This window comes from Pipra filicauda, unplaced genomic scaffold, assembly GCF_003945595.2.
Source record: "Pipra filicauda isolate LSUMZ 115617 unplaced genomic scaffold, ASM394559v2 scaffold76_size2844353_pilon, whole genome shotgun sequence".
NCBI lineage: Eukaryota > Metazoa > Chordata > Aves > Passeriformes > Pipridae > Pipra > Pipra filicauda.
The window spans coordinates 258,978-286,827 of record NW_024104942.1 but is presented as its reverse complement, the minus strand read 5'-3'; the positions used below and the strand labels follow the sequence as shown (position 1 = coordinate 286,827).

Below are 27,850 nucleotides of genomic sequence, written 5' to 3'. Positions count from 1 at the left end.
TTTAGGGGTGCAGCTGACACCACTGTGCCTGGCACCACATCAGCTGCACTTGAGGGATGTGGGCAGAGGAAGGTGGCAATGGCTTTGCAGGCAGCTGGATGTGGCTGTGACCTTACTGGGTACAAACCATCCCTGCACCTCCCACACAAATTATAGGATTGACCTTGCAGTCCATTTAGAGCATTAATTACCTTGTTCCTTATGTTGTTGTTATCATTATTGTTATCTTCTCTACAGGTATAGAAACACCTCAGGCTATCAGATTCTGTTCTGGCAACAGCTTAAATCCTCTCTGACTCCTGCATGGAATCCTTGCCATATAAAAGGCATCTGTCAGGTATCAATTTCCTAAATTTCCTTGGCCCCATCTCTGAGTGCCAGAGGAAAAGGCATTGCTTTCATGCTCTTTTGTTCTTGCTGCTATCTCCTGATCTGCAGATTGACTACATCATGCTGTCTTCTCCGAGCCTTGATCCTGAGGCTGGATCAATGGGATTAAAATTCCAGCTTTCCTTACAACCTTTATTACAAGAGCTGACTTGAATAACATGCTGTGATGTCCCTCAGCATCCAGTGATGCACCCCAGCAGCCACCAGTGTCCTCTTGCATCTGTCCCTGGCAGCAGTTTCTAGGCTAGGAGTTGTCCCAGGAGGACAGGATGGTCCAAAACCCGATGGCACAAATGCTGCTCAGGCAGGACTGCTGTGACCCGAGCCATGACAAGTGCCACTGAGAGCCTGGAAATCTCTGGGAGGTGCCCACTGTCCCCTCTTCCTGCCCACAGCCTGTTTCTAAATTCACCAGAAAACAGAATCACAGAATTGTTAGGGTTGGAAGGGAGCTCTGGAAATCATCTTGTCCAACCCCCCCTGACAAGGCAGGGTCACCTAGAGCAGGTTACACAGGAACGTGCCCAGGTGATTTCTGAATGTCTCCAGAGAGAGAGACTCCACAACCTCCCTGGGCAGCTCATTCAAATGGAGCAGCTCATTCCAATGCAGACTGAAAATTCCCACCACAACCCACACTGCAAACAAGTCAGCCCTGTGCGCTGCCCCTAACGCGCAGGAAAATTGCTTTGCAACCCTGTGCTAACAAAAAGCAGCCATGCATCACTTACCAATATTGAGTTCCTTTATAAAAACATGGTTTTGCTCCGCTCTAATTGCTCCAAATGAAGCAATTGCATTATCTCCCTCCCAGTCATTGTACCTCGCCAGCGGATGCTCTCCACCAGCTCGAGAAGTTTGCCCTCAACATGGATTAGATCTGAATGCTCAGGCAGTGGAAAAGTGTCTGCCCTGCCTGTCATACCTGGCTGGGAAGGATGGATGCAAACAAGCTCTCACAGGTTTCCCAGACTCCTCATGCAGGCTGGAGCCAGGGGCCAGGAACTGACCAGGCTGGGCAGAGGTCCTCTTCCAGCTTCACCAGGGAGTTAATTTAGGAAAGAGAGAGACCGGGCAGACCTTCTCTATGAAGCAGAGGTGCAGTAATGCTACTTTCCTCACTCTCGGCTCCTAATCAGGGCTTTTGGTGCTGTTCCTGTGTCCTGAGGCTCAGTCTGTCTCGCCTCCCATCCCCGCAGGTTCTCAGGGACCCAGGGGATAACCTGGAGTCTTGAGAGCTCTGGACAGCAAGGTGTCACTTCAGTGCTATGCTAGCACTTAGGGAGAAAAGCAGTATAAATGTTCTAATAGAGCTGGCATACTAAAATATGATACAAGTTAGGCCATAACTCACCTGACCCTGTATTTCACATCATTTCTAATGACATTTGTCATTAACAAGCAGCCCGTCACTTCCCTCTGCTCTCAGACTGCTATTGCAGAGCACAGGGCATCCCTCCTTCAGTCATTTACCCCTGGGAGATGCCCCCCTTCCATGGGACACATCACTGCTCTGGATTTATTCCCCTTCCTGGCATCATTTTCTCATGCACCATTCAGCAGCCAGCTAGGGACAAAGGACAAGGGGACTGGAACCCTTCTGCTTTAGGATGACCCTGTGCTGCAACACTGGCAGGGTTGGCATTGCTGGTGCAATGATTTGGAAACCTCTGGACTCTGGCTCAGGGCTGGTTGTTCTCCTGCACACCCCATGCCACAGCTCCCGTGCACACACACACACACACACACACACACACATATACACACTCCTCTCTGCCTCAGGAATCTGCCCATTGCCATGGAAACGGTGGTGACATCAGGCACTGCTAACGTTATTCCAATGACTGATTGCTTTACCAACGGTGAGCCAAATTACTGAAACAATTTCCAGGCCCCAGAGATCTGTATTTAACATACAGGAAGATGCCAAAATATATCCCTCACCTGCAGGGATTCTGAGCAGGGCTGGAAAAGGACAGCTGGGGACCTTTGCCTGGGCTTGGATGTGTGGCACAGAGGGGTTGTTTGGGCTCCAGCCCACTTTTACTTTGAATCTTAATTTTCTGGGCTTCTTAAGAGCTGGTTTTTACCTGTTTGAGCTGCCCGAGTAGTGCCTAGACTCTAGTTTAACAGATACTCCTGTTTTGTCATCTTTTGGTACTTGCTGCTGCTGACAGTAGTCTGGCTAGTCTTTTTTCTCTCTTATTTTGTTTTTCTCTCTTATTTTGTTTTTCTCCTTACATGCCTTTTCTTCTCTGTGGCTTTTTTGAGTTGAAGGGTCCTAGGATGAGGATCCTATCATCCCAAAAAGTGCAGCTCTCCCAAGTTTCCAGCACAATGCTTTGTGCCACCCCTGTGGCCATTCCTGTCTCTGGCTACACAGTTGGAAGCTGCACACATGGCAAGTGCCTACTTGTTCCTGTCCTTCACGGTAACTGCTTCTTATGCTCCTACTCTGAGAACCCTTCCCAGCTTTCATACCCAGTCTTGTGTGCAGAACCACTTCAGGCAGGGCAGCTGTGTCCATGCAGCTCAAAAAGGGACCAACAACAGTACACTTCAGGACTTGCACCCACAGTTGTCAGCGGCATGCTAACCCCAAAGGTGAAGAAGAAAGAGCTCAATCTCAACAGCAAGACTGAAAGCTGATGTACCACTTGCCTTGCCCACTACCATAAGGACGGTTCAAGAACCCTTTCTGCCTCTGGTAGAACCAGAAAATCATAGAATGGTGGCAGGGACACCTTCCTTTAGACCAGGTTGTTCAGAGCCCAATCAACCTGGCTTTGAACACTTCCAGGGATGGGGCATCCACAGATTCTCTGGGTAATCTGTGCCACTGCCTCACCACCCTCACAGTAAACAATTTCTTCTTATTATCTAATCTAACCCTGCCCTCTTTCAGTTTAAATCCACTCTCCCCTATCCTGTCACTACATGTCCTTGACAAATGTCCCTCTCCCTCTTTTTTATAACCCTTTTAGGTACTGGAAGGCTGCTATATGCCTGATCAACCCACAGAGAAGTCTGAGACATCCTACAGCACAGTGAGTGTCTGGGCTGGGAGATGCTGGTTGTCCCCTCAGTACATAATTTCAGAGAATTCATGAGACTTCAGAACAAGGAATAACTCTAGGAAGAAGGCACTTTGCCACAAGGGCTGACGTGAGAGGCACTCAAAGAGTTGGCTGTTCAATTATTTTGCTTTGAAATAACAAATACCATAAAAAAGGCCCCAGTCAGAGACAACTCACAGGACAGGACAATGAAGCTCTTACTCTCAGCAGACAGCAGCCATGTGCAGGGCTGACTGCCTGTGGACTCCTTTTCTCTGAATTTGCTGGATCTTGGAGCCATCTGATTAAAAAAAAACCAAAAACCAAAACCCAGAACCAAAACCAAACAAAAAAAACCAAAACCCAAACAAACAAACAAACAAACAAACAAAAAACAAGAAGAAACAAGGTCAGCTCTGTACGTTTATTCATTTAAATATTTTAAATCCTTTCCTTAAGATATGTGATAGCTTATTGCATCAGCAATTTATAACTCCTGGCTCCCTACAGCATCCTAACTGTTTATGGCTCTATGTTATTTACTGCCTGACACTGAAATAAGAAACATTATGAAAATTTGTTAAGGAGTTATTCAGGCACCCTGGATGCAGTGCAGCAGTGTTTACATATCTCTGATGCATCCAACCCTCCACTGCCCAACCTGCAGGCGGGGCAGCAGGGTTCCCTCTCTCCCTCCTTGCAGCCCTCTTGCTCCCGCCGCCTCCTTCTGCAAGCCCTCCAGGATGGCAAAGCAGGCACTGACTGGGCACAATCATCTTAATGAGTGGCAGACACCGATTTCACCCTGTGCCGCCCTGGGAATCGTTAATTACATCAGGAGCCACCACTAAGGCAGAGCCATTTCTCCCTGTGCCTGAGACCCTGGGGACATCCAGCCATGGGGGAAGGACAGGTGGTGCTCCAGTACACAAGAATTATCCCAGCACGTTCTTAAAGGGCTCCATGAATACTTTTGGAACAGCAGCCCTACTCATAGATCCTCATCCATCACAATACGTCAGACCCTCCTAGAGTGACGTACTTCAAGAACAGATACGTCTTTTTCTTTTCACCGACAGACAAAAAAAATTGTATTTTTCCTTCCTCCCCCCCCCCCCCCTTTTTCACACAAAAGTGCACTTCTCACTCCAGACAGGCAGGTTTCCCCGTGGGCAGCCGGGGGCTCTGGCTGCAGCCGGGGCGACACGGTGACAGGGAGCCCACATCAGCTCATCCACATTAACAGACTCATTTAGGCAGCCGTCCCCCGCAGCGCCCATTAACACACATGAGAGAGTGCCCGGAGGTGAGAGCTTCACTAATCAAATGTGCTATTAAGATCCTAATCCATTTCATTAGCCCATTTCATTTGACACTTAGTGAGGCTCAGAGATGCCCTGTGCAACAGGGCTGAAGGCACACGGCCTGTCCTGTGGAAAAATAATCCTTTTTATTAGACCCATAACTCCCTTTTATCCTTTATTAGTTTATTTCTCAAGCCGAAGGGCGCTGGGGATGCACAGCTCTGGCAAAGATGCCACAGATTTTCCCTTCATGCGGGAGCATGTTATGGCACGGAGTGTAAGGTTGGGAGGGATCCACAGGCAGCAGCAATATCCAAAAAAAAGAAAAGAAAAAAACAAACAAAACCCAAACAAAAACAAACCAGAAAAACCACGCAAACAAACAAAAAACCCCAAACAACCTGCAAAACAGGCCACCTGATTATTTGATCACATATTACTGGACAGTATTTTTGGGATGTTATCTAGATGACCCCCCACTGAATAGTTTGGAGACTGAAATGATTAAATACTCCAGCCTCATCTGAAACAATTTCTAATTTCTCTCTTCCTTTGATTGGCAGCCACGCGAGGTCTCCAAGTTCAGCAAAGAGGCAGGATGAGGAATGAAATACAGATTGTTCAGGAGGCTGATAAACCAGAGAGCTGAACCTGCACCAGTACATCAGGCAGAGAAGCTGATACTGCCTAATTTTCTGTACAGATTCTTCAAAACAAATGAACATGATGATGCGTGACTCTGCCTGGGAGCTCTACAAGACAGTGGGGATTTTGTGCGTGGGGAAAGGTCTTGAGCTATCAGATAAGCAGGTCTTCAGTTATCAAATAAGCATTCCTAAATATATGTACTTCCCACACAGAAACACACTTGAAACTGCATTAAAACTTCATACTATTAAAGAAACGCTTTACGAAACAATAACTTTGTGAATATAATATTCATCTCAAGGACTAGGTTGTGGCAGTTCTTTGGAAATAGCTGGGGAAAATGCCTACATCTCATTAAAATGTTCCCACTGAGTAAAGCTGAAATGTTCCAACTGCAGGATTAGCAAGCTCCTACCTGAAAGTAACCTTCTGCCTGGGGCTCCGAGGGTCCTGTGGGAGCAGTCCTGTGTGCCAGCAAGCCTTCCAGGCCATGCACTGTCACCAAAACCTCCCCAAGCTCATCCCAGAGGATTGCTGCTGATGCTCTCTGGCAGGAGAGAGGATATGCTCGCAGCATTCAGGCTTGGTGGCAGCCTATTCCTCACTGGTCCCATCTGGTAGGGCATGAAGCAGGTAAATGCAGCCCTGGAGCACCCTGTACCATCCTCCCCTGGCCACACAGCCCCATTGGCAGAGCTCCCAGGTCTGCCCAGCTCACCTGACTCAAGAGCATACCATTGCCCTTGGTCCAGGACAGCAGCACACACCTCAATTTCCATCCCTCAGCAACACGTGAGAGGAGAGAAAGTACAGCCTGGTGACATCCTCCTCCTCGCTTTTTCTCATTGGGATTCCTACTTGAGATGGGTAAACAGGGAGAGGCCCCATCCCCAAAGCCAGAGGTGGCAATGGAAGGGATAAGCAGCAGTTGGAGCATCTCTTACAGGAGGACTCTTAGGGGGACTCGGGTCCTTTTGATAATTTATTAGCATACAGAGTCCCTGCAGCCAAAACAGCAAAATCCCTGTTCCTTGCTCTGTTCTAACCCATTTCTTTCAAGGCAAACAATTTCTGAGCAATAGATGGGAAAAAAAAATACTTTAAAAAGCATTTTTACCCTTAGAAATTGAATGCCATCTGCTCCCTCAGCATTGCCCAGGGCATGTGCCTCCCCCTGAGCAGCCACTGGATGGAAGCCGGCTCACACTTGTGCCCACCGGGACCCCTGGGCTGCCACAGGCACTGCTGTGCTCCGTGGGGCTGCTGACAGAGAAACAGAGCTCAAAGCAGAGGGCCACATGGCTGTGCTTGGGAAAATGGTGCTGAGAGAGGGAAGAAATGCACAGCACTGCTGACAGGGAGGAGGGCAGCTGGGTGGCAGGGAGCTGTCGGGGGCCCCAGACCCACCAGCGCTGCCCTTGGCAGTGCAGCCAAGGCCAAGTGCACGTCTAGTCAGGGCTCGTGTGTGAGAGCAGCGGCAACAAAGGACATAGGTAGAAATGCTGAGCTATAGTTGGAACAGGGGGTAATGTCCCCATCAGCACCCTGGTGCAGGCTCCATGCACCCCACATTAAATACTCACGGCACGACTGTGTGCCAGGGCAGCACCAGGAAACTTTCGCCCCAGGTTATCTCTTCAAGTGCACGACAGATTGTTGTTTTAAAAAGCACTATAATCTCCAAACAAAATTAAACATAGGCAAGAGAAAAATCCCTGCTGAGCAGTGAGACCATAAATCACTCCCATCCCTCTCCCCGCAGAGGCTGGAGCGCGGCCATGGCTGGTGGGCAGTGGAGCACTCTTGCAGAACACGTGCTCTCCAACCCCCTCGGCGCTGCAATCTTCTCCCTGGGAAGATTCACAGCCCGGTGAGCCCGTCCCTGTCCCCATCACAGCTCCTAGGGGAGCAGCAGGGCTGTGCATCCCTGGGGCTGGGCTGGCTGCAGCAGCACATGCCCATAGCACCCCCATAGGGATGGTGATGCTGTCCCTCCCCACTGTAATCCTTGCCCTTCCCATCCTGCAGCCCCCTCCTTCCCCACAGCACTTACAGTCCAAATCAGGACACCCGACTTTCCACCACAACACAAGTTTGTGTTCATCTCAGTGCCACAAGCCACCACCCCCCTGTCCAGCCTTGGAGGTGCAGACCCCGAGCGTGTCAATGAAAAGCTCTTCTTGACTTAGCAATACAAATTACAGCATGATATAAAGACCTATTAAAAGCTGCTTTCTAGAACAAATGCTGCCCCCATGGCTAATCAGCAGAATATTTCCTTCATTGAGAGACAAAATTAATATCACTGTTTGGCAGATCCAACGATGCCAAGCAAATAACTTGCAATCGAGCTTTATTGTTATGATGCCTTTTGCTGCTGGCCTTGGCCTTGAGAGGGTAGCAATGAAAATGGGAGAATACAAATGGAAACCTGTAAGAGCCTGAAATTAATGCATGCCCTGAATCTGCAGGGAGCCAAGGATTAATAGGGAACATGAGCGTGCACAGCACAGGCTGGCCATGCTGCCTTGTCCCCCTGTGGTGGCACCCAGCAGGCAAGGAGACGGGCATAGCCTTGGCCAGGACATCTCCCCCATCCACCAGGCAGCCCAGACTCTTGGCTAGGGGCTTTACAGTGCATTTTCATTTCAAAAAGGGGTTTTTGAAGAGAGAAGACACTATGTCAGCACCATGAAAGCTGGCATTAATCAAGGGTGATAGCGTGGTCTCCTTGCCAGCGGTTAGCATTAAAAAATACATATTAGCATTTTTAATATTAATCAGTATAAACAAAAAAGATACTTCTACAAAATTATTTAGAAAGCTCATTTCCTTAGAGGACACTAATGAATTAATATCACATCTCAGGGCATCGAAACATTCACGCAAAGTGAACCACCACAGGCTCGTGGTTCGCCCACACCTCACACCACACCTCGAGGCTCATCCCACAGCTGGGGTGGGACCCTCTTCTCTCATTTTAGATCAGGGGCTAATCCTGCTCCAGGAGTCACAGACCACCTCATGCCAACAACAGGATGAACTTTGCTTCAGAGCTCAGTCAGTCTAAGGCTTCTTCCCACTCCCTGCTGAGCCCGTGACAGAAGTGGGCTGTTTTATGGCATTAATGGTGCAACCTGGACAAGCAACGTCATTCCAGGGCCTGATGCTGTCGAGGGACAGGGCTGAGCCAGCACAAGAGGCAGCAATTTTTGTGCTTACAGAAAACACACAGGCTTGTACCTGCCCTTCATCCCTCTCTGACAAGGAGGACACAGCAGCAGGAGACCAGGGGGCTGGGGGACCCTCCAGCTCCCACACTATGCTCCACGGCCACTCTGGTTCAACAGGGCGTCCTAAGGCAATAGCACCCCAATAAAACATCTGACTGCTGCCTTTCAATGTCCTGTGTCCTTCTGGGACCTGGCTGTCAGCACAGCCCCAGCACCCATTTGCTTATGGCCCAGGAAAGCTGCAAATCCCAGGTGGATGACAACAGCCTAGCAGGATTAAGCAAATTACACACACACACACCCCCACACACCCCCCAGCTGCTGGAGATTTTGCCAACTGAGCAGAAAATGGCAGAAAATACCAGCTTTTTACCTTGGATTTGTATTTGTAACATAAAGGATGTTTGGTGGCTCCTTTACAAGCCTAAGAGCAGGCACAGTTCTGCTGTGCTGGCTTACCCCCCGCATCCTGCTCCCTGCTGGCATTTTGGTTGTGCTCCACCAAGCCATTTGGTCTTTCCAGAGGATTTGCAGCTCTGTTCCCTCCAGAGCAGCTGTGGGCTGCTGCAAGGCAAGGGAAGCGTCCTGTGAAACAACCAGGCTGAGTTAATAAGGTCAGATGGGAGAAGGAGAGCATTAGTAGTGACTGAGAGCCTGCTATGACACTACCCTAGTAAATCCCTTGTTTGCTTGTCTCTGATGCAGGCTGCCACACTCAAATATTTCTTAGCTGTACGTCATGCTAAATCAAAGCATGAGCCACCAAGAGAGCAAGGCTTCCTCCCGGCCTCACTGCCCACCCAGCCCAGGCTGGCTGTGCCTCTCTCCCTCTCCCTGCTGCCCCTCTCAGCCCCCAGGAGCCACAGGGGGTTGCTTTCCACAGGTGCTTGCACTCCCTTTGTTCATTGCCTAGATGGACCTGCACGAGGACTATTTCTTGGTGAGTAGCAGGCTCTCCAGCCCTGCAGAAGGAAGCAAACCAGAAGGACTGGAGGCAGACACTAAGATTCAAGCTGGGAAATAAGGTGGCACAGTTAACAACAAAGGCACCTGCCTGCAACAGCTCCTTAGTGGGACATGAAGAGATGGGGATGCTGGGGGATGATGGTGAGACTGGCAAAGATTTGTATGCACAAATCCCATTGGAGCCAGAAGCTGGGGCTTGAACAGGCACCCCCAGCCTGGGCCAGGAGCTTGCACTTGAGACTGGATGCTCACAGTTTCTAGGGGCTGCACACCTTCATCTTCCCTGCCTCCCATTTCAAAGCAGCAGGAGAACAAAACCCCTTAGGGACAGGGATCTGGCCGTGTCCTGGTGGCTGTGACACAGGCTGGGTATGAAGTGTCCGGGAGGATGAGAGGTTTCCCAGCCTAGGGGCAAGACACCATCCCTGAGGGCTTGGGCTGTCAGCTGAGGAGCAGCAGTACTGGCAGACAGCTCCATATGAGCTGTTGGCTCCAGGAGGCGAAGCGTGAGGGTGAAAGACCTGAGGCTCTCACTGCAAGTGGCTGAGGGTCAGAGGAGAGGGAGCTCAACCATCAGGCATGTGTTAACTCCCACTGAGCCTGCACCACGCTGCCACACACACATGCTCACACCAACTGCTAGCAGCTCATCCTCCAGCAGGAGCTGGTGGAGGGATCCCACAGGGAACCCAAAACACTCTAGGCTGGAAATCACTACTCCCAGCAGCTCTTATTTTTAAACATAGGTTGCAGCCGTTATTTACCAGCAGGCACAATGTTGTCAGGAGCGGTGACTGCGGATGCCACGCTTGCCTTTTGCAAAGTAAACCTCCTGTTTTGACTGCAAGCTGATTGATGCTCAGTTATTTGGGGAGGAATATTTCCAGCTACACAGTGCGAGCCAGAGTTATCAGCCAATTAAGTATTTATGGCCAATTCCATTTTCCTAGCAAGATGCTTGGAAAGCAAGCACCAGTTACATCAGAGCAAAAGGTTAAACTGAGCTCTTCTATAAACACCTCCATGCTGGCGCACCAGAACCTGCACACACAGAAGTCCTGTAAAAGGTTCTCTTAAGGCTACGCTTGAAAGCACTCCATCACCAGAGAGTGTAGTTCAAACACTGCAGCAGTAACTCAGCCTGTCTTCAGTGAAGCATCACCAGAACATGAAGACAAAAGCCAAGTACTCCCAGTTCCACAAGGAGGCTTAGCTGTGATGGGGTCTTCACATAGACAGGCTGAGCTGGGAGCTGTCACCAGGTGAACATCTGGGACAGCTCTTCACTGCCCGACCCTTGTCAGGTGTACCCCACTACCACGTGCAGCATCTCTGCCAGGTACTGATTTAACACTGGTTTCCTGCTTTTCCAACACGGGCCATCACCTCTAATAGATTCCTCTCTCCCTAACATCACTTAGAAACTCTGCATCCAAACCCAAACTAAACTAACTCCCTTTAGGATGCACCAACAGGGATAACTTCTGCTGTAGCTTCTTCAAAAAAGCAGAAACCAAACCAAACCCTGCTGCCTGTCTCAGATGTTCAGACATCACCATGAGCCTTCTCCCACCACTCAACAACCAATTGCACACAATGTAACATTCAGCTTGCCCAGTGATACCCACTCTTCTCTGTTCAACCCCATCAACAATTTTAGGGCAGATCCCTGCTTTCATAAAGAAATGTACAACCAGCACGGTGGTATGGCAAAGGATAAACCTCTTAACAGCTCTTGTCTTTCCTTCAGCCTGCAGTGGGTTGTTTACAACACTCCCCAATTCCTGTAAAGTAATGCCTAACATTTACCAAGCATGCAGGAGCCCATGAATGACACGCACTCCTTGAGTCATCTTCCACCTGCCACAGCATCTGCCAGAGACCAACCAGTCACTTGGCTACTGGTTGTCGCACAATTCCCAGGGCAGCCATTCCCACTTCTGCAGCATCCCCGACTCCTGACACAGGGCGAAGCCCTGGTGACTGAGGGGGCCACTGCAGCCTTTAAAACTGCTGGGCTGTGATGGCAGGTGAGAGAAGTCAGCCTGAACAAATGCCACGGTAAGGTGACAAACACCTATTTGTTCATAGATTATATCCCATTAAGTGTGACTGTGGTCACTCAGTTCACTTTCCTGCTCTCACTGCAGCTGGTGTTAATGCAGGGGTATTTTCTTAGGCTTTCAAGTGATATTTATCATACAGCATCTCCCACCAGTACTGGAGAGACAGCTGATGCCTGGCCAAGCTCATGAAGGCTGGAAAGCATCTGTATTTCAGGTGTATTAATATGCCTCCAAAGCCAAAAGTTGTGTGACCAGTCACCGAGGCATGACCACATGACATGACCCCGTGTGTCCAATTCCTGTGATATTAAAAAGACAGCCTTCACAGGAAAACCACCCTCCAAAATCTGATGCATGAGAGCGCCAAGCCCTTATAATACCTCCTGCTTTGTACTCTCTGTGCTGGTGCTTCAAAGAGGGGCAAAGGAAAGAGGAGGTTAAAGGTATTGGTTTTAAAACCACTGCCAGCTCAAAATGCCCCACTGACCTTCAACAGGGACTGCAGAGTAGCTGCTCTGGTTTAAGCTAATTGGTACGTGAAACAAAAGGCAGTGGAAAATTGGTGTCAGAAAATAAAAACTGTACTTGCCTATGCTCTTAGTGCGAGGTGTCCACAGCACACAACAGGAGCAGAGCCCCACAGCTGGAAAGGTGATCTTTTAACCTGCCTCAGCTGCAGCCCCTCTCGATGTAGAAGCCAGAACAAGCAGCTCCAGCTCCCACTGGCTATCCTGACAGCTTCAGTGGCTATGTCAGTTCAGCAGCTTATGCCTTCTGTGAGTCACTGTAGGCACTTCTATACATCACACACACACATACACAGACATACTGAGCACTGCCATTCCTGACGTTCCACCAGAGAGAAAAACACTTCTTCAGGATCAAGCAGGGTAAAGGCACTGCTAGTTGTGGTCTCTGATGAGGTAGAGTCCTTGGATGAACACACTGCACAAAGTGCACAATGACAAGAGTTGATAATCCGAAGTAAGTCATTCTAGAAATGACTACTGTCAGTTCAAGGGGACAGCAGCATAATACATCGTGGCATTCGGCATTAAGCCAACCCTGATAAGCCACAGCAAGGCATGAGCTAGACCTGCACTTGAATCTGAGTGTTCTTGCCATGCTCAAGAATATCTGCACACTCTCCTCTGCTGAAAATCTCAGGAGAACAAAGGGTCTTCTGAGGGCAATGTTTTTAAACTGAAATGTGATGCAGTATGAAAATTTCCTTCTATAAAAGCTAAAGGAGGATATGAAATTCTCAAAGAGAGATAGACTGGTGCTGCCACTCTTGTTAGTTCTAGGATATACTGTTTCTCTCCCATTCATGAATAATTTTCTGTGAAACCTGTGTCTGAGTAAGTCCTCTTGTACATTAAATGTCAGCAGCCCTGGATCCAACACCTGCCCAAAATTGTACCAGCCTGAACAGTTCTGAGCTTGGTACCCTTCACCTACAGAGATGGTCTGGAAAGCAGAGTGGTGTGCGTTGGCTTTTTAAGGCCATTGATATTCTTCCAGGAGCAGCAGCTGGGTCTGGAAGCATCTGAAATTTCCTTAAAGAGATCTGAGCCTTGTCCACCCACCCCACCTGCACATGGTCTCCCCATGGAGCAGCAACAGTACTGATGCCTGGAAGTAGGTCCTTAAAGGTGCTTACCTTTGCCTGCTGAGAGCCAAGAGCAACTGGCAATCAGTGACACCCCTGAGCTGGGGTAGTAGACAGAAACCCAGATGGAGGAGAGCCCATTGCTCACAGCAATTCACAAATGAAAAGCAAACTGGGTTTTTTAAAATATATTTATTCCTGAAAGTGTACAACCAGAATATAACAATATTCCTTGGTGAAAGCAAAATAGAAAACGGTAGGGAATGAAGGTCAAGGGAAAAACATTTGCATGTTCCAAGAGAAGAAGTCTCCAGAGACAGAACTTGGAGACTCCTCAAGCTTGGAAGTTAAGGTCATATTTCTATACCACAGAAATTTCCTATAGCAGATCCATAACTTATGTATCTCATTGTGACTCATAACTTGATGGAATGGGTTTCTAGTTTGTTCTCTTTGAGAACCCAATTATTTCAAGTGCATCACACCAGTAAATGAAATTGGTGCACTGCTTTATTTATTATTAGGCATTTGTTTTTCTTTATCATGACTGCATTATAGCTGCCACAAATACTCAAACCAGCTGAATTGAAACAGCATATTTTCTTGAATATTTCCAATCCCTCTAAGCCTTGGTACTTTACATGTTCTCCAATACTTGGATTTTTCTGACTAATGAACTCTTCTATTTGCTGGAAAATATTGAATGCAATTAGTACTTCAGTGCACAGCCTCAATGTATGCTGTGCCTAGCAGCTGAGCACTGTAAAAGAGCACAGTGCTTGGCAGAAGAATCCCAAAGATAAAAGGGAGATTTATGCACACTCCCACCAAGGCCTAATGCAGAATTTAATTGGCAAGGTTGGCAATAAAGGGGCTGCAGAGAGAGCCACAAAGGTTATGGCCCCAGTGCAAGTCACAAAGCAATAACAAGTTATGATTCCCAGGCTAAAAGATCAGAACTTACATTTGGTTCCTCACCTCGCGCTCCCCCACGCCAGGCTGCACAACGTGTTCTCATCATGTCAGCCTATTCCTTTGCTCTTCTCAGACCAGCTTTATCTCCTCAAGGGGAGATACAAATCACTCCATCCAACCCTTCTGCAATTGCATCCAGCCTGTGCCGGCACTCCTCCCGCAGCTGCTCCAGCTCTCTCTGCAGGCTGGCCTCTCTCATCCGCAGTTCTCTGATCACCTCTGTAGCACTGACAGCTGAAACAGGCTCCTTGGATACACACTGGCCAAAGCCCATTTTGCTGGCAGGATGTTCGCTCCTCAACACCAGCCTGTACAAACCGTGCATTTTATATTTTTTTGGAGCACAAAGGCGTGTAAGATCTAGCAGTTTTAGTTCAACTCTTTCCTGTATCTTTCTAGCAGTGGCAGAGAATCCCTCCTTCTGTAGTTCTTCCTCTCTTGCCTTCACCTGTAGAGAGAAGAAAAAAAAACAGGAGGGGAAGAGTATGGTACATTTCTGTGAAAAGAAATCCTCCCATCAGGAAACAACACAAAATGTCGTGTTTGGACTAGGATGTACCAAAAAGAAGAGCCAACTGTGAGTACAAACTAAAGCGTGTGGCAGTGAAAACTGAATTAAGATAACGTGCTTTCTATCAGGCAGCAGCCTCAGTAACCAAAAAGCTGTCTGTAGTCATTTGTTTGCAGATTCACAGTCCACCAGCCTCTCCACTGATGACTAATACACAAGGGCTCTGCATGCTTCCCTCTTACTGAGGAGTGGGTGGTTTGGCTTCAGAGCAAAACACACGGAGCAAAAAGGGGGACCCAGCAGAGCAACCTTCATCACTGTTGTGCTTTAAGCCACCAGGCTGTCATAACAGATTAATTACCTTGTGAATAACAGCATTATTTCAGTTTGCAAATGCTTTCTGCATTTGGCAATGCTAAAAAGTAGGGATGACAGCTGTAAGTTAGCAATTCCTTCATTCTCAATTCCCATTATGGAGTAACAATTAGGAAAAGGAAAATAAAGGACCAGAGACAAAGAAGTAGAGGCCAAGACAAAAATGAGTACCAGGCAGCACACTTTCAGTGAAGACAGACCCCAATAAAACAAAAGCTTTTCTTTGATAGAATCACTTTTATCTGGATGATAAAAGCCATAGTATATACTGGGATTTCTCCAAAGCATTTGACTTAATGTTCTCTAACAATTTGAGCTGAAGAACTTGCAAGATGGTAATTGCCTTGCCAATTTTACTAGTGGATTAAATATGAATTCAGTGACTCATCTCAAAATGCACTTGTCAGTGGGGAAACATCACTAAGAAGAGGCACCCTACTCAGGCCTTCAGAGAAATGGTTCTTGGTCCAATGGGATTTTCTGTTTCTGCTACGGCAACAAGCTGCCAAATCAGTTCAGCCAAAAAGCAGCAAAGTTTCAGAAAAGAGATGCTGCCTCTGCAACCTGCACAAATCCCAGAGCTCTCCTGAGACTTGTGTGCAGTTCTGGAGTTCATGCTTCAAAAAACCACAGGGAGACAGAGAGTATGATTCAAAGGCAGGTCACCCAATGATCCACAGCTCAGTAAACAAGCTTTAAGAGTATGAAACTTCAAGAGTTCAAAATATCCCATTTATGGAGACAGATATATAATTAGTTTTAGTTCCTAAAAAATAGTGGAAAAGAAGGTGGTGAGAGATCAGACTGCTGACAAAGCCATAAGAAGATCAAATGGATGAAAATTCAAGTTAGATATTCAGCTTCAGAGTAAGACATTGTTTCCTACTGTGAGGATAATGAACCATGAAATGCTTCACTGCAGCTCCAGGGATGAATCCTTTGGCCAAAGCTCAGCTCAGGTCAAGCTCAGTGCTAATGATACCCCTTCCAGCCTTGAAACTGCTCTGCAACCCCTCCCATTCCTGGCCGCGGGTGAAGCTGAACAACTCCTTGGGGTTTTAAATCTGCAGATCTGCATTAAGATATCGGCACCTCACGCATTAGGGCTTTGACAAGTTCCCTGTAAAGTCAGAGATATTTTGGCAGCTCTCTGAAGCACCAGAGATCAAGCAGAGCTCAAAGCAGCCACAGCTGCAAGGACAAGAGTCCTAAGGTAGAAAAGCCCCTTCGCCTTTGCCACCATCAAGCTACAGCTGCTCAGAGTCAAACCAGCTGCTGTATCTGGAGAAAAAGCGCTTTTTTCCATAGATCAGTGGGGAAGGTTTTACTACTGACACAAGTTCAGAAGCTTATGAAATACAGGGGATCAGTCTACATTCTCTAACAGGTGCAAAGTGCAGGTGCAAGGGCTGCAGTCACAGTCAAATTTCCCCACTGACACCAACTTCATCAGGGCTTCACTCACTCATCCCACATCTTCCTTCAGAGTATCTTCATGAGTTTTGCAGCCAAGTAATTAATCCTCTCCATAGTCTTCTGATGAGTTATTGTCACCCCTCAGCCTCCGCTTAAAAAAGATTAAGAAAATCAATCAAATCAGAGAGGGAGTAAATTTCTCTGAATTTTTGCTAACACATTAAAGGCTTTATTGATGCAGAACCATCTGTTAAAGGAGACCTCTGTTGATTAAGGCATTTAAATAGAGAATTGAAGCTGAGAGAAGTCTATCTTTGTCCAAGAACCAGGGGTCCCTCTTTATCATAATCCCCAAGGAATCCCAGGACATCTCTTGCTGTTGGCTAAAAGAGTATCTGAGGTCCAATTCTCTGACGCCGCTTTAGAAGGAACAAAACCGAAAAAATAAATTCAAGTGTTGTCTAGTCTCCCCACAGCCAATGAATAAATGGAAAATTATGTTTGCACAAAGTGGATTTAACGCTGGAATCCAGGATGGGAAAAATTTCCAGTTACTTACAAATAACAACATCACTCAGCAAACAGAGCCCACAAAATGTTATTTATTTCTCGCATTAAACTCAAGCAGAAACAAAGTAGGGCTGTATAAAAGCATTCTTAATGAAACATAGGTTTTCATGCTTTCCACTGGTCAAAATTGGAGAATTTTAATATCATACACGAGGCACATGATGGAGGGGCAGCATGCTCCTCTCAGCACTAAGTGCATTGAGTTCTAACTCACAGCAATAATAGGGATAAGAATTACTGTACAGAAGCAGGAGCAGCTGTAAGGACAGGAAAAACAGCCTTACAGTCAGGAAAGTGTAATAAATTCCTACATCCGAGGATCAGAAGGGTGTTGCACATACTATCTTCTATAAAGAGGATCAGGATTTCCTGGGATAACATTAGATAAATTTAAGAGAGAAAATTTTCAAATTAATATGAAATAAGAGAACAAGTTCAGCAAAGTACTATTTATTTCCTATCAGCACAATCTGGAGTTGGAAAGCTACCTCCACTTCTTTCCTACACTGTTCTTCCTGGAAGGCTCTGCAGCCATATGTATGGCCACAAATATATTCTTGTTGCAGTTTATAGATTTCAATTGCTAAAAATCTCTGAGGGTTACCTTCATGCAATATCCTTTACTCTTCACATCCTGAATGCTTGTGAAAATACTCAATAATCTCCTCCTGTATGGTTAATTGATGCTCTCTAACAGCATGCTGTCTCCCATTAGTCAGCACACAATGATTATTCTCCTCTGCAAAACAATCTCAATAGACCACTTTGTATTAAACAAACATATTGTAAAAGATTAGGAGCCTCAGCATTTTGTGCCTGCCCATTTCTATCCCACAGCTCTGCCTTTCAGTCTCAATCTACCAGCCGGAATTTGAATTCCCAATTAGGTGCGTAGTGCTGTCTGACAAGTGCTGCACATCCTCTCCAAATAAATACAACAACATGATAATCATCGTTTCCACTTCTACAGAATCAGCCTCATCCCAAAGGGAGCTGGTGCACTTTGAGAAAATCCCCTCCAAATGTAGAGGGAATCAACTGATGAAGAATCAGCATCTTCAAAATGACACATATCCCGCTCTGCAGCGGGTACTGACCCGGTTAGTTGTTCACAGCAGAGCAGCCACTCACAGACACTGAGTCCATGGCAGCGTGCTGTCTCTCTTTGCACTCCAGCATCAACATATTCTACCAGATTTCACTCTCCCAAGACCATGATAAGCGAGCAGGAACTTCCCATGGCACACAGGCATCCTCACCAGCTCTACAAGGGTTGTAGATGGAGAGATGCCATGAGTGCACACTGAGGCAAATACTCCTGGCTGGGTTCCTTCCAGCTCTTCACATCACCCTGTCACCAACCGCTGTTTGGGACAGGACAGTGGCCAAACTGCCCCAAGTGCTCGTAAATGTTTTCCTTTCAATAACTTCAGTCTTCAAAAGGTATTAGAAACTAAAAGCTAATGGGAAAACTATAATAACTTCCATGTTCTAAGGAGAAGCCAACAAGCTAGTGGAGTTGCAGGTAGCAGGATTGCTTCTTAGATCAGACTGAAAAGGGACCAAAGTTACAGACAGCCTGTGCTGCCCTTCCCAACCAAACCTGGCACAGTGCAAGGGGTTGCAGTATGCACATGCACAGATAATGCTAGCAGATTCTCCTACAGGAATATGCAAAGGAATAAGCACCATAATAAAACAGATCTCTTCAACATTAGCTGGAGGGTGGGCAGCTGCCTTCTCATTCCTGACAGAGAGAGATCAAGCCAGGCAAGAGTGTGGAAAGGATTTACCATCTCCCCAGGACATCATCATGACAGATGCTGCATTTCCAAAAACATTCAGGCTGACATCTGATTGAGGAAAATGGCCAAGCCAAAACAGAAAAGGATGGGCCCAGCAGAATTGGAAAGGGGAACTTCCAAAGGTGAGGCACATCCAAAAAACAAGCTGAGCAGGCAGCTTGGCTCAATCCCCACCACAGTGAATTAACTTTTGCACCAATGCACATAAGGGACTTCAAGCCTGCAAACACTAACATGATGAATTTCCCCATCACTTCATCATCCCTACCTTCTCTGAAATGACTTCTAACCAAAGATATCACTGGCTGTCCTTTTCATCCAGACAGCTATCCCAGCTATTTTCAGTCCTGGGAATCCTCTGGCTTTGCATAAATCTTACAACAATGAGTTCAGTGGGCAAATCACGGAAAAGGTAACATGTCACACATTTTAAGTGAGCTGCCTTCCAGTTTCTTTGCATGTTCTTTGTTTTGAGGCCAGAACAGTAATATCCAGATTCACCTCCCCTGGACACGTGATAATTTGTCATGTGGACTGCCCCGGTCTTTCCACTGCCCATCTTGTGAAGCTCCACTTCCATCAGTGGCTTAAGATGCTCTACACATCTAGCTCACTTGATCTCTCCTCAAAGAGAAGAACTTCCATCCCCTCAGCTCCCTCACATTTGCCTGCACCTTTCTGGTCATGAGCTTCCCAGAGCTTTGTGTTTCATTCTGTAGCACTCAGAAACATCCCAGAGGGCCTGATCTCTCTCACAGTATTAATAACCCACAACTGAAAAGTGCAGTAAAAGTTACGTACAAAATGGTTCTCTTTCTGCTAAGAAGCAAGCTGAACGTGAACTTATTTGGAGGGAATTTTACCAGCACACAAGACATCCCAAAGAGATGCTAAGAGATCTAGATAACCACATCATGTTACTTAAATAATTTCCAGTAATGACCTAGGAAAATTGACAATCTTCCAAATGCTGAGAGTGAACATTTCAGCTTGTTAAAACGTCACGTGGCAGCCTGAAAGCCTCAGAAAGCAAACTGAATGCTCTGCCTCACAGTTACAAGCCTGAAGGAAGCCACTAGCTAGTGACAGAGGTTTAAAAAGCAGCAGCAAGGAAAGGTCCAAACACCTACTTTGAGGAAAAGAGTGGGGAGAGGCACAGGAGCATTTCCATTTTATGATCACGTTGTTGCCAGCTTCAAAGAAGGAACAGAGAACCAAATGGCTGGAGTTCCTTTAGAAGTAGATGATAAAGACTAGAATCATGTCATTATTTTTAAGTCACAATCTCTTCATATTATTCTAAGGATTTTGTAAAAATGGTTATAAGAGTATCACTCAGAAAATCACTCTTCAGAAAAGCCTAAAAATGGCCCATTTTCTGTTTCCAGTCCTATCTGTGCACTCATCTCGTATTTCTCTCATGAACAGGGAGAAGACCCCACATGCATACAGTATGAAACACAAATTATCCTTGCCATGCTGTACAGATACTACAAACTGCAATGCCTGCCTCTGCCAGAAAAAACAGTGCAGCTTGCTCCTTTGTGCTTCTACTCACAAAGAACAAACAGGAAAATCTCAGATCTTGTCTTTTCGAGTTGGAGAATGAAAGGAAATTAGGAAATATAAATGGATGCAATATCCAAGCCACGAAGTCACGCTCCTTTGCTATCAGGGCATAATAACCCAACACATTTCATAAACTCATCTAGTTCTTCTGAAAACACTATAGAGCATTTTAACTTGCAGAATTTTTTACTCCTAATGGAAGCTCATTCCCAAGCTTTATTTTAAAGCTATCACGTCTAAGATGGCCCCTGAAGTGAAATATTACATGCCTGGAAACAGAAGATTAATGGGGGGTCAGCCTGCATAAACAGAAGAGACCTGCAAGGCCAGCCAGAGCATTCACCTGCCTGGCTGTGAACAGCTCCACAGCACATTGCAATACCCCAAGCACAGGTTCCCCAGCCTAGAGGAGCTGCCCAGAGCTCCCAGTCTCCCTGTAAACTGAGCAGACTCTCATTCAACACTCAAGTATCAATTTTAGATAAAGGTCTGTAGGTAAAAAATGGAAGTGGGATAAGCATAGAGATATTGGCACTGCTCAGAGGCTGCCAGCATGGATGCTGTGCACAAATCCTGCCAGCTGACCACTGGAAACCAGGCATGGCAAATTGAGGCTGGTTTAGGAGTTTTCAGTTTCCACTATGCAATCCAGGTCAGTCCAGAGGCTGAACCTTGCAAATACTTGTCTTTAATCAGAACACCCTGAATAACACTTTGTAAAGGATCATTATTTATACCTTGTATTGTCTTACAGTTTATATCTAGTGTTTTTTCCACCAGCACCCCCAAGGAAAGCCTTGCAGAGCTGCAATCCCAGCTGACAGTCTATCCAGGATACAGAAAACAGGATACACAAAACAGGATAGAGAAGGATTTGCAAACTCTTTTTAAGAAAGTCCTCCTTGTCATCACTGAAAAAACAGCATCAAGTACAAGACAAAAGCAAAAGGAAATGATAAACAAAAGTATCAATAACATTAGGGGGAAGAGAAGAGTCACTATAAGCATAGCAGAAACATCTGTAAGTATTAAATAAGAGTGGAATACAACCAAAATAGTCACAGGGATCCCACAATTCCCACCCACAACCACTTTATGCTCCCATACAGGAATTTCCTGGCTATACAACACGCATTCTGCACCTTGCTGCACACAGAGTAACACTGAGAAACAGCACCACGGTCTGCCTGTGACAGAAGATGTCCAAGCAGAGTCCCAAAGATCACTAGGGACAGCAAGAGCTGAACATGCCAGCATTGTTGTTCCCCGTGTTTCTCACTGTACAGAACAGAAATCAATAACCCAAGAAGTTTGTGTGTCCCCAAAGACATAAAAATAAAGCCTTTTTCACACATAAGTAGGGTGAGGACTTTACAGTTCTTTAACAATAAACAATAATTTGGCTGGGCACCAGCTTCTTTTAACAAAATTTTTCGGTTTTTTTTTTTTGAACAATGACAGTTAAGGATATGACAAATGCTTTCCCCTTCCTTAGCTGTAGACAGTAACCCACTCAGCCTCAGAGGAAAAGAGAAAGGCACCATTTCAAGGGATGCTGTAAATGCATAACTGACAAAATCAAATCCGGCAGCTCCTACTGCTGGGAAAAATTACAGAGCAGGGGGGACAGGACCCTGCAGCAGAGCAGGAAAATCAGGCCCCCAAAATCATCTAAAGCCATTTGCTGCTTATACACAGAAGTCCACAAGTTAAAGCAAAACTAATATCTGCAATCAGCTGTTCTGGAAACACTACAACACTGAGTAAGCAGGTGTTTTACTATAAAAAAATACCTTACTCTAATTTCAAATTCATGTCCTATAGTAACTTGCCCAAATGTAATTTCAAACCTTTAAGAAAGCTACAGAGTTAGTACTGCAGCTCTATAAACCTTGTCTCATTGAATCAAGCTTCTCTGCTGTAAGCTTTCAAAGGTTTTAATTTTCTGCAGCAATTTCTACACACTAAAAAGTAACCAGTTTAAAAAGCTGGAAACCATCACTTGCTATTTTAAAAGCTGAAGACTTCCCACACTGTCCTTCCTAAATGAGGTTTCTTTCTTCTGGTGAGATCCTTGATTGTACACAAAGAGACCTGAAATAGCCCATTTAATACCAATTTTCATGCATTTATGGATTAAAGTCATAATAAACTGTTTGAATAGTCTAACCTACTAAAAGCACAAGCTACAGTATCTCACCTGGTAATTTCTGCAATGTTATGCTACTTCCTGGTAAACTACAGGGTTTCTTGTAGAAACATATACTTTAGGGGTTTTAAACACAGGCTCCAGCTCTCTGTCACTGCATTACCTCAGCAGTGAAATACATTTACGGTTTAAAATATGTCCCTTCTCAGCAAGTTCCGCCTCAGCCACTGTGTCTTCTTTTACCATCTTTCATCTAATACCCTCGAAATTCCTCTTCTGCCTAAGAACCTCCAGAACACGATCCAGCTATGAACTCTGCCCTGGTTAAATTACACTATTCTCACTTCTCAAAGAGCTGGACCAAATTAAATCCCTTATTACCCCTCCTTTAATCCTTTCCAATCTTTCAAGCATTTGTGAGGGTGGTATAAGTGGGGCCAACACATTTCATTAAGCTCTGAATTGTGATCTATATCTTATCTGCCCAGTGGCAGACAGCAACATTTAGTTGCCAATAACCTAACAACTCTTCCATGACCCATTACCCTCTATTTCCTAAGGCCACGAAATGGAAAGGTTTGCACATATCCAAAACCTGATGCTGTAGGCAGATCAAACTCATTTGAAGTACATATTTCTTACTAAACTCACACCCCAGCAACATAAGAAACTCAAATAATTTCTTTCAGCTTAACAATAATTACAAAAGCTAAAACAAAATTTCACCTTACTATAATTAGTAATTTCTAATACTCTTTATTAGCTCAGCAGGAGGAAAAATCTCAGGCCTTTGGAACTGGTGGTGAAGAAATGAAAGGGGTGATCCCAAAGTAATACTGATGGGGCCGTTATTTGTACCATAAACTATGAAGATATTTTAGAAGGGTTGTAAAGCTGAGCTATAGTAACTGACAGAAGATGTAATTATACAGGCAGCTGCATTCCAAATTTTGCCTGAGATCTGCAATTTCCTGCAATTAGAAAGGAATGTGTGCATCTCCAATCTTTTGCATTTTAAGGCAAGACATTCACTATCGGAATGCTAACTCCCAGCCACATATATGTCATTCCAAAACAAAATGACAGGGAAGCCAAGGAGAGGCCAGGTACCTATTTTATCTAGGAATAGATCTTTTAACTGGGGGAGGAGTCCTCTGAGAAGAAACTAAAAATAAGTTTTAATACCCAGAACGTACATAGCTGCACCTGACAGAAAGGGCTGCCACAGTCTGGCAGGGCACTGCTGCTGCTGTTTCAATTATACATCCAACGCTGCAAAGCACTTCCTAAGCCTTCAGATCAACATCCACACTGTTCTCCAATGGAAAGCTTTTAGATAGCAAGGAAGCACAGTAATGGAAAGTTAGATGTTAATTAAAGCATCTAGATGACAGAATTTCATAAAGAGGGGTGACCTCTTATTCTCTGAAAGGATAACATATTTTTGTTGGTTTTGTTTGGTTTGTTTTGAGGGCTTTTTGCTTTGTTTTTGTTGTTTTTTTTTTTAAGATATTCCAATAGGTCTGTATTTAAGACTCATGTATCTAAACACACTGATGGAAGTCAGAAAAGTCAATTTAGCTTAATATAAAGAAGAAGTATATGGGATTAGGAAAACAGGAAAGAACAACATTAAGATTTTTCAGGGACTTTACCAGCAAAATACAAATATACCTCCAAATATCAACACAAAAGCTCACGACTGATAAAAGCATTGCCTGTGTGCTGAGCTTACAAATAACTATGACACAGGCAAAGCCAAGGGGAAATTAATCCTCTTTGGCCTCAGAGCAACTGAACTCTGTGACAGCTGCACCATGAGCCTGTGTGAGCAGACTTGCTTACAGTGAGGGCTTCACCCAGCTCTCCTCCTGTGATGGAGCTGCACTGGATCTACCCTAAAAGAGATGCACAGAGGCAGCTCCTTCAAGGATAGCCTTTAGGTTGGATTGCTTAAGGACATACCTGAGGCAAACAGCCCAGAACTCAGGCAGCTATGCTGAAAGCCTCCTGAGACATATTCCTCCTCCACAAAGCTATAAAGATGTATCCTGGCTCAGTTCTACACAACTACCTGAAAGGAGGCTGTAGACACGTGGAGGTTGGTTTCTTGTCCCAGGCAACCAGCGACAGGACAAGAGGAAACAGCCTCAAGTTGTGCCAGGGGACGTTTAGGTTGGATATTAGGAAAAATTACTTCATGGAAAGGGTTGTCAAACACTGGAACAGGCTGCCCAGGGAAGTGGTTGAGTCACCATCCCTGGAGGGATATAAAGGGATTTAAAGGACGTGTAGATGTGTAGATGTGGCATTAAGGGATGCAGTTTAGTGGTGGGCGTGGCAGTGCTGGGTTGGACTTGACAATCTTAGCGGGTTTTTTCCAATCTAAGCAATTCCATGATTCCACGATTCTATTCTATGATATTTTTGTACTCTCTGTGCCTGAGCTTTTGGCACATGTAATTTGCTTTTCCACTGGTTAACTTTTGAGGAGAACAACTGAAATCAAATAAAAAAAAATAGATGGGAGTCAAAAATGTTATGCTACTGCAACAACTCTGCAGAACCAGACAGGGACAAATCTTAAAATAATAAATGGTCCTCAAAGAAACTTCTGCCTCACCTCTGTTCACCTGAAGAGGATTCCAGCACAAAAAGAGCAGATATGAAGCTTCAGCAAGAGCATACAAGAAGATGACCAGAATCACTGTGCTCTGGAGCCAAGAGCTCATCTAAAACTTTACAGCTTCTTCCCAAGAAGGCTGCCACTGCTCTAAGGAAGTGGGACAGCTCCAAGCAGGAATATCAAACTTCCAGATTCTTTACCATCAGCTACAAGAAGACATAGTTCATACTTGTGAAAGTCCCATATGCCACACAATTCTGAATGCAGACCATAGGGAATAAGAGAAAAACACCTACTTCCCTCTCCAAATGAGAAATCTTCAGCATTTTGCAGTAATTAAAAAAGTTCCATTCTAACATTCCAGCCTTTCATAATGCATTTCTTTTTAACTGTAGTTTTATCTCTAGACTTTCCCAAATCCTTGAATTTAATTAGAAGATCACACAAATTGAAGTAGTAATAGGCACACAGTGAAAATGTATGATATAAAACCCAGAATATGTAAGTAATTCAGACACTTGCAGAAAAGTTGCAGGGCTATTTTGAAAAAGACCCTGACAACTACAAATTACAAAGGAAGGCAACAGACAAGTATTGCTTCGTATAATAAATTGCTCGCTTACTTTTCAATTTGTTCTACCAAACTTTTATCTTGGGCAGCCGAGACAAACACTGATGATAGATCATCTCAGATCTAAGTGGCTTGCAGAGGCTTGGAGGTCCCACTTTGTTTAAAGAAGACCTTTATCACTGTGCAACATAAAAGTAACCCCTTCAGAAAGAGTGCTGCTTGTGCCTTGCACTTCTCTATATCACCCTGCTTTGGGAGAACAGGATGTGAAACAAATTCAAGCAATGTAGTCCCTGTATAGACAGCCAAAACAAGGAATGTTGATGCAAACCACTCCTAAATACAGAGATGAGAGGAAAGCATTACCACCTAGTCATACAAATTTTCAGAAAAGGTTTTTTCTTAAGCAAAAAGTACCAAAAAAAACAACCACCCCTCCCAACTTTTAGGGAATTTCTTCACCCCGAAACCGTTTTGGTTTTCAGTTAGAAAACACTTCCTTGTCCCCTTCAGGGGCTTTGCATGACCACTGCAGAACCTCCACCAGCACCCTGCCCTGCAGCTCTTCTCCCTGCTTTTGGGGGAGGCAGGAGCAGTGCATCCAGAGCAGCAAAGGTCACTCCAGCAGCCCAGCCTATCCACAGCTACAGCAGGAGGCAAAAGAACTTTGACTCCCAGGTAGAGATTTGTCTACTGAAAACATTTTCAGCGTCTCAGTGAAAAAGCAGACATTTCCTAAAGCCTCCTAATGCACTCTTCAAGTGCATTCAGCAGTTTCTCTTATTATCTCACCATCTGATGGTGAGTAGCAGCTGCAGGTGGATGTGAAGCTGCTTGAATGGCCACTGTGACTCTTTCAGCAGCCAAAGGCCAGGCCTGACAGCTACCCTGCAAGGAGAGAAACCAAACAGGTCTCAGGGTTTTGAGAGAGCCAGTAAGAGGAAGAGCTGAAAGCGGTGAGTTCTGAGCTCAGAAGTGTACTGAAGCTTTATTTAGATGCATTTCTGGCTGGAAAGAAAGTATGTGACAACACCAAATTACAGACTTACTTTTATGTCAGCTCTTCTAAAAGCACAAGGGACAAAGACACAGAAACCAGTTGGATACTTTTTCCTCTTATGATCAAGTACCCTTGATTTCAGGCAGACGACTGAGAGAACAAGGCCAAGGTTTCAAGAAAAAAGGAAACAAAGTTAAGCTTTGAATGCATGAATGAAAACAGTCCTTCTAAAAACACCTCTGTCAACTCCCCAAAAAAACAAGCAGCGCTGCAAAGCAGGCAATGACTAACTCCTGCTGGCAGAGGGGGAACCCATGCTGAAAGCTTGCCTAGAGGTGCAAGGCAAGCCAGCTACCTCCTGGAAGTTACTGTCCCCAAAACCCACTCTTATAGGTTCAGTAAAGCACACTAATAGTGTTTCAGGTAGAGCTATCTAAAACACAGCCACTGGCTATGGTGTTTGGCACAGCCTCTGTCAGCCAGAATCAGCTACATCCCCAAGGGACTGCCCTTGTGAAGGACAAGGTTTGTTGCAGTGGCTCACCACTTGCAAGACAGTCTCCAAATCTATCAGCTTTGTGGTTGCTGGTACCTTAAATCCCACACACCAGCCTCAGAGCTTTTCACATTCAAATGATAAAGGCAGTGCTGGGACCTTACATGCCTTGTGCATCTGACCCTACAGGCATTCCTAGTCTTCATCCTTGTTTTATTGTGTGCTTTTACTGTGACAACCTAAGTGCTACACTTATTTCTTTAAAATGCACTAAAACATTTACAGTGGCTACAAAACACATTCTCTCAATGCAACGGGGTTTTTTTACGGTTTATCGTTAAATAAAGCTCATCTATAATTTACTGGAGTATAATTCTCCAGCTGCATTTACTACATGTTTCATTGCCTTGGTCAGTAATCCAACGTCTTCGTAAATAATGCGAGTAAAATATTAACACTGGTTATTTAACTTTAACTGTTCCTGTCACCTGAGCAAACATTCTGCATTTTGG

General features: G+C 45.4%; 1 protein-coding gene across 1 annotated transcript in view; it reads right to left on the bottom strand.

Annotated features, from left to right (window-relative positions):
• Positions 1-13,448: 13,448 nt before the first annotated feature.
• TEDC1 (tubulin epsilon and delta complex 1) overlaps positions 13,449-27,850 on the bottom strand; it is a 71,658-nt gene continuing 57,256 nt past the window's right edge. The window contains exon 9 of the mRNA XM_039389797.1: positions 13,449-14,698. Coding sequence (XP_039245731.1) covers positions 14,339-14,698 — 360 coding nt within the window. The 3' untranslated portion in view covers positions 13,449-14,338. The remainder of the gene's footprint in view (positions 14,699-27,850) is intronic.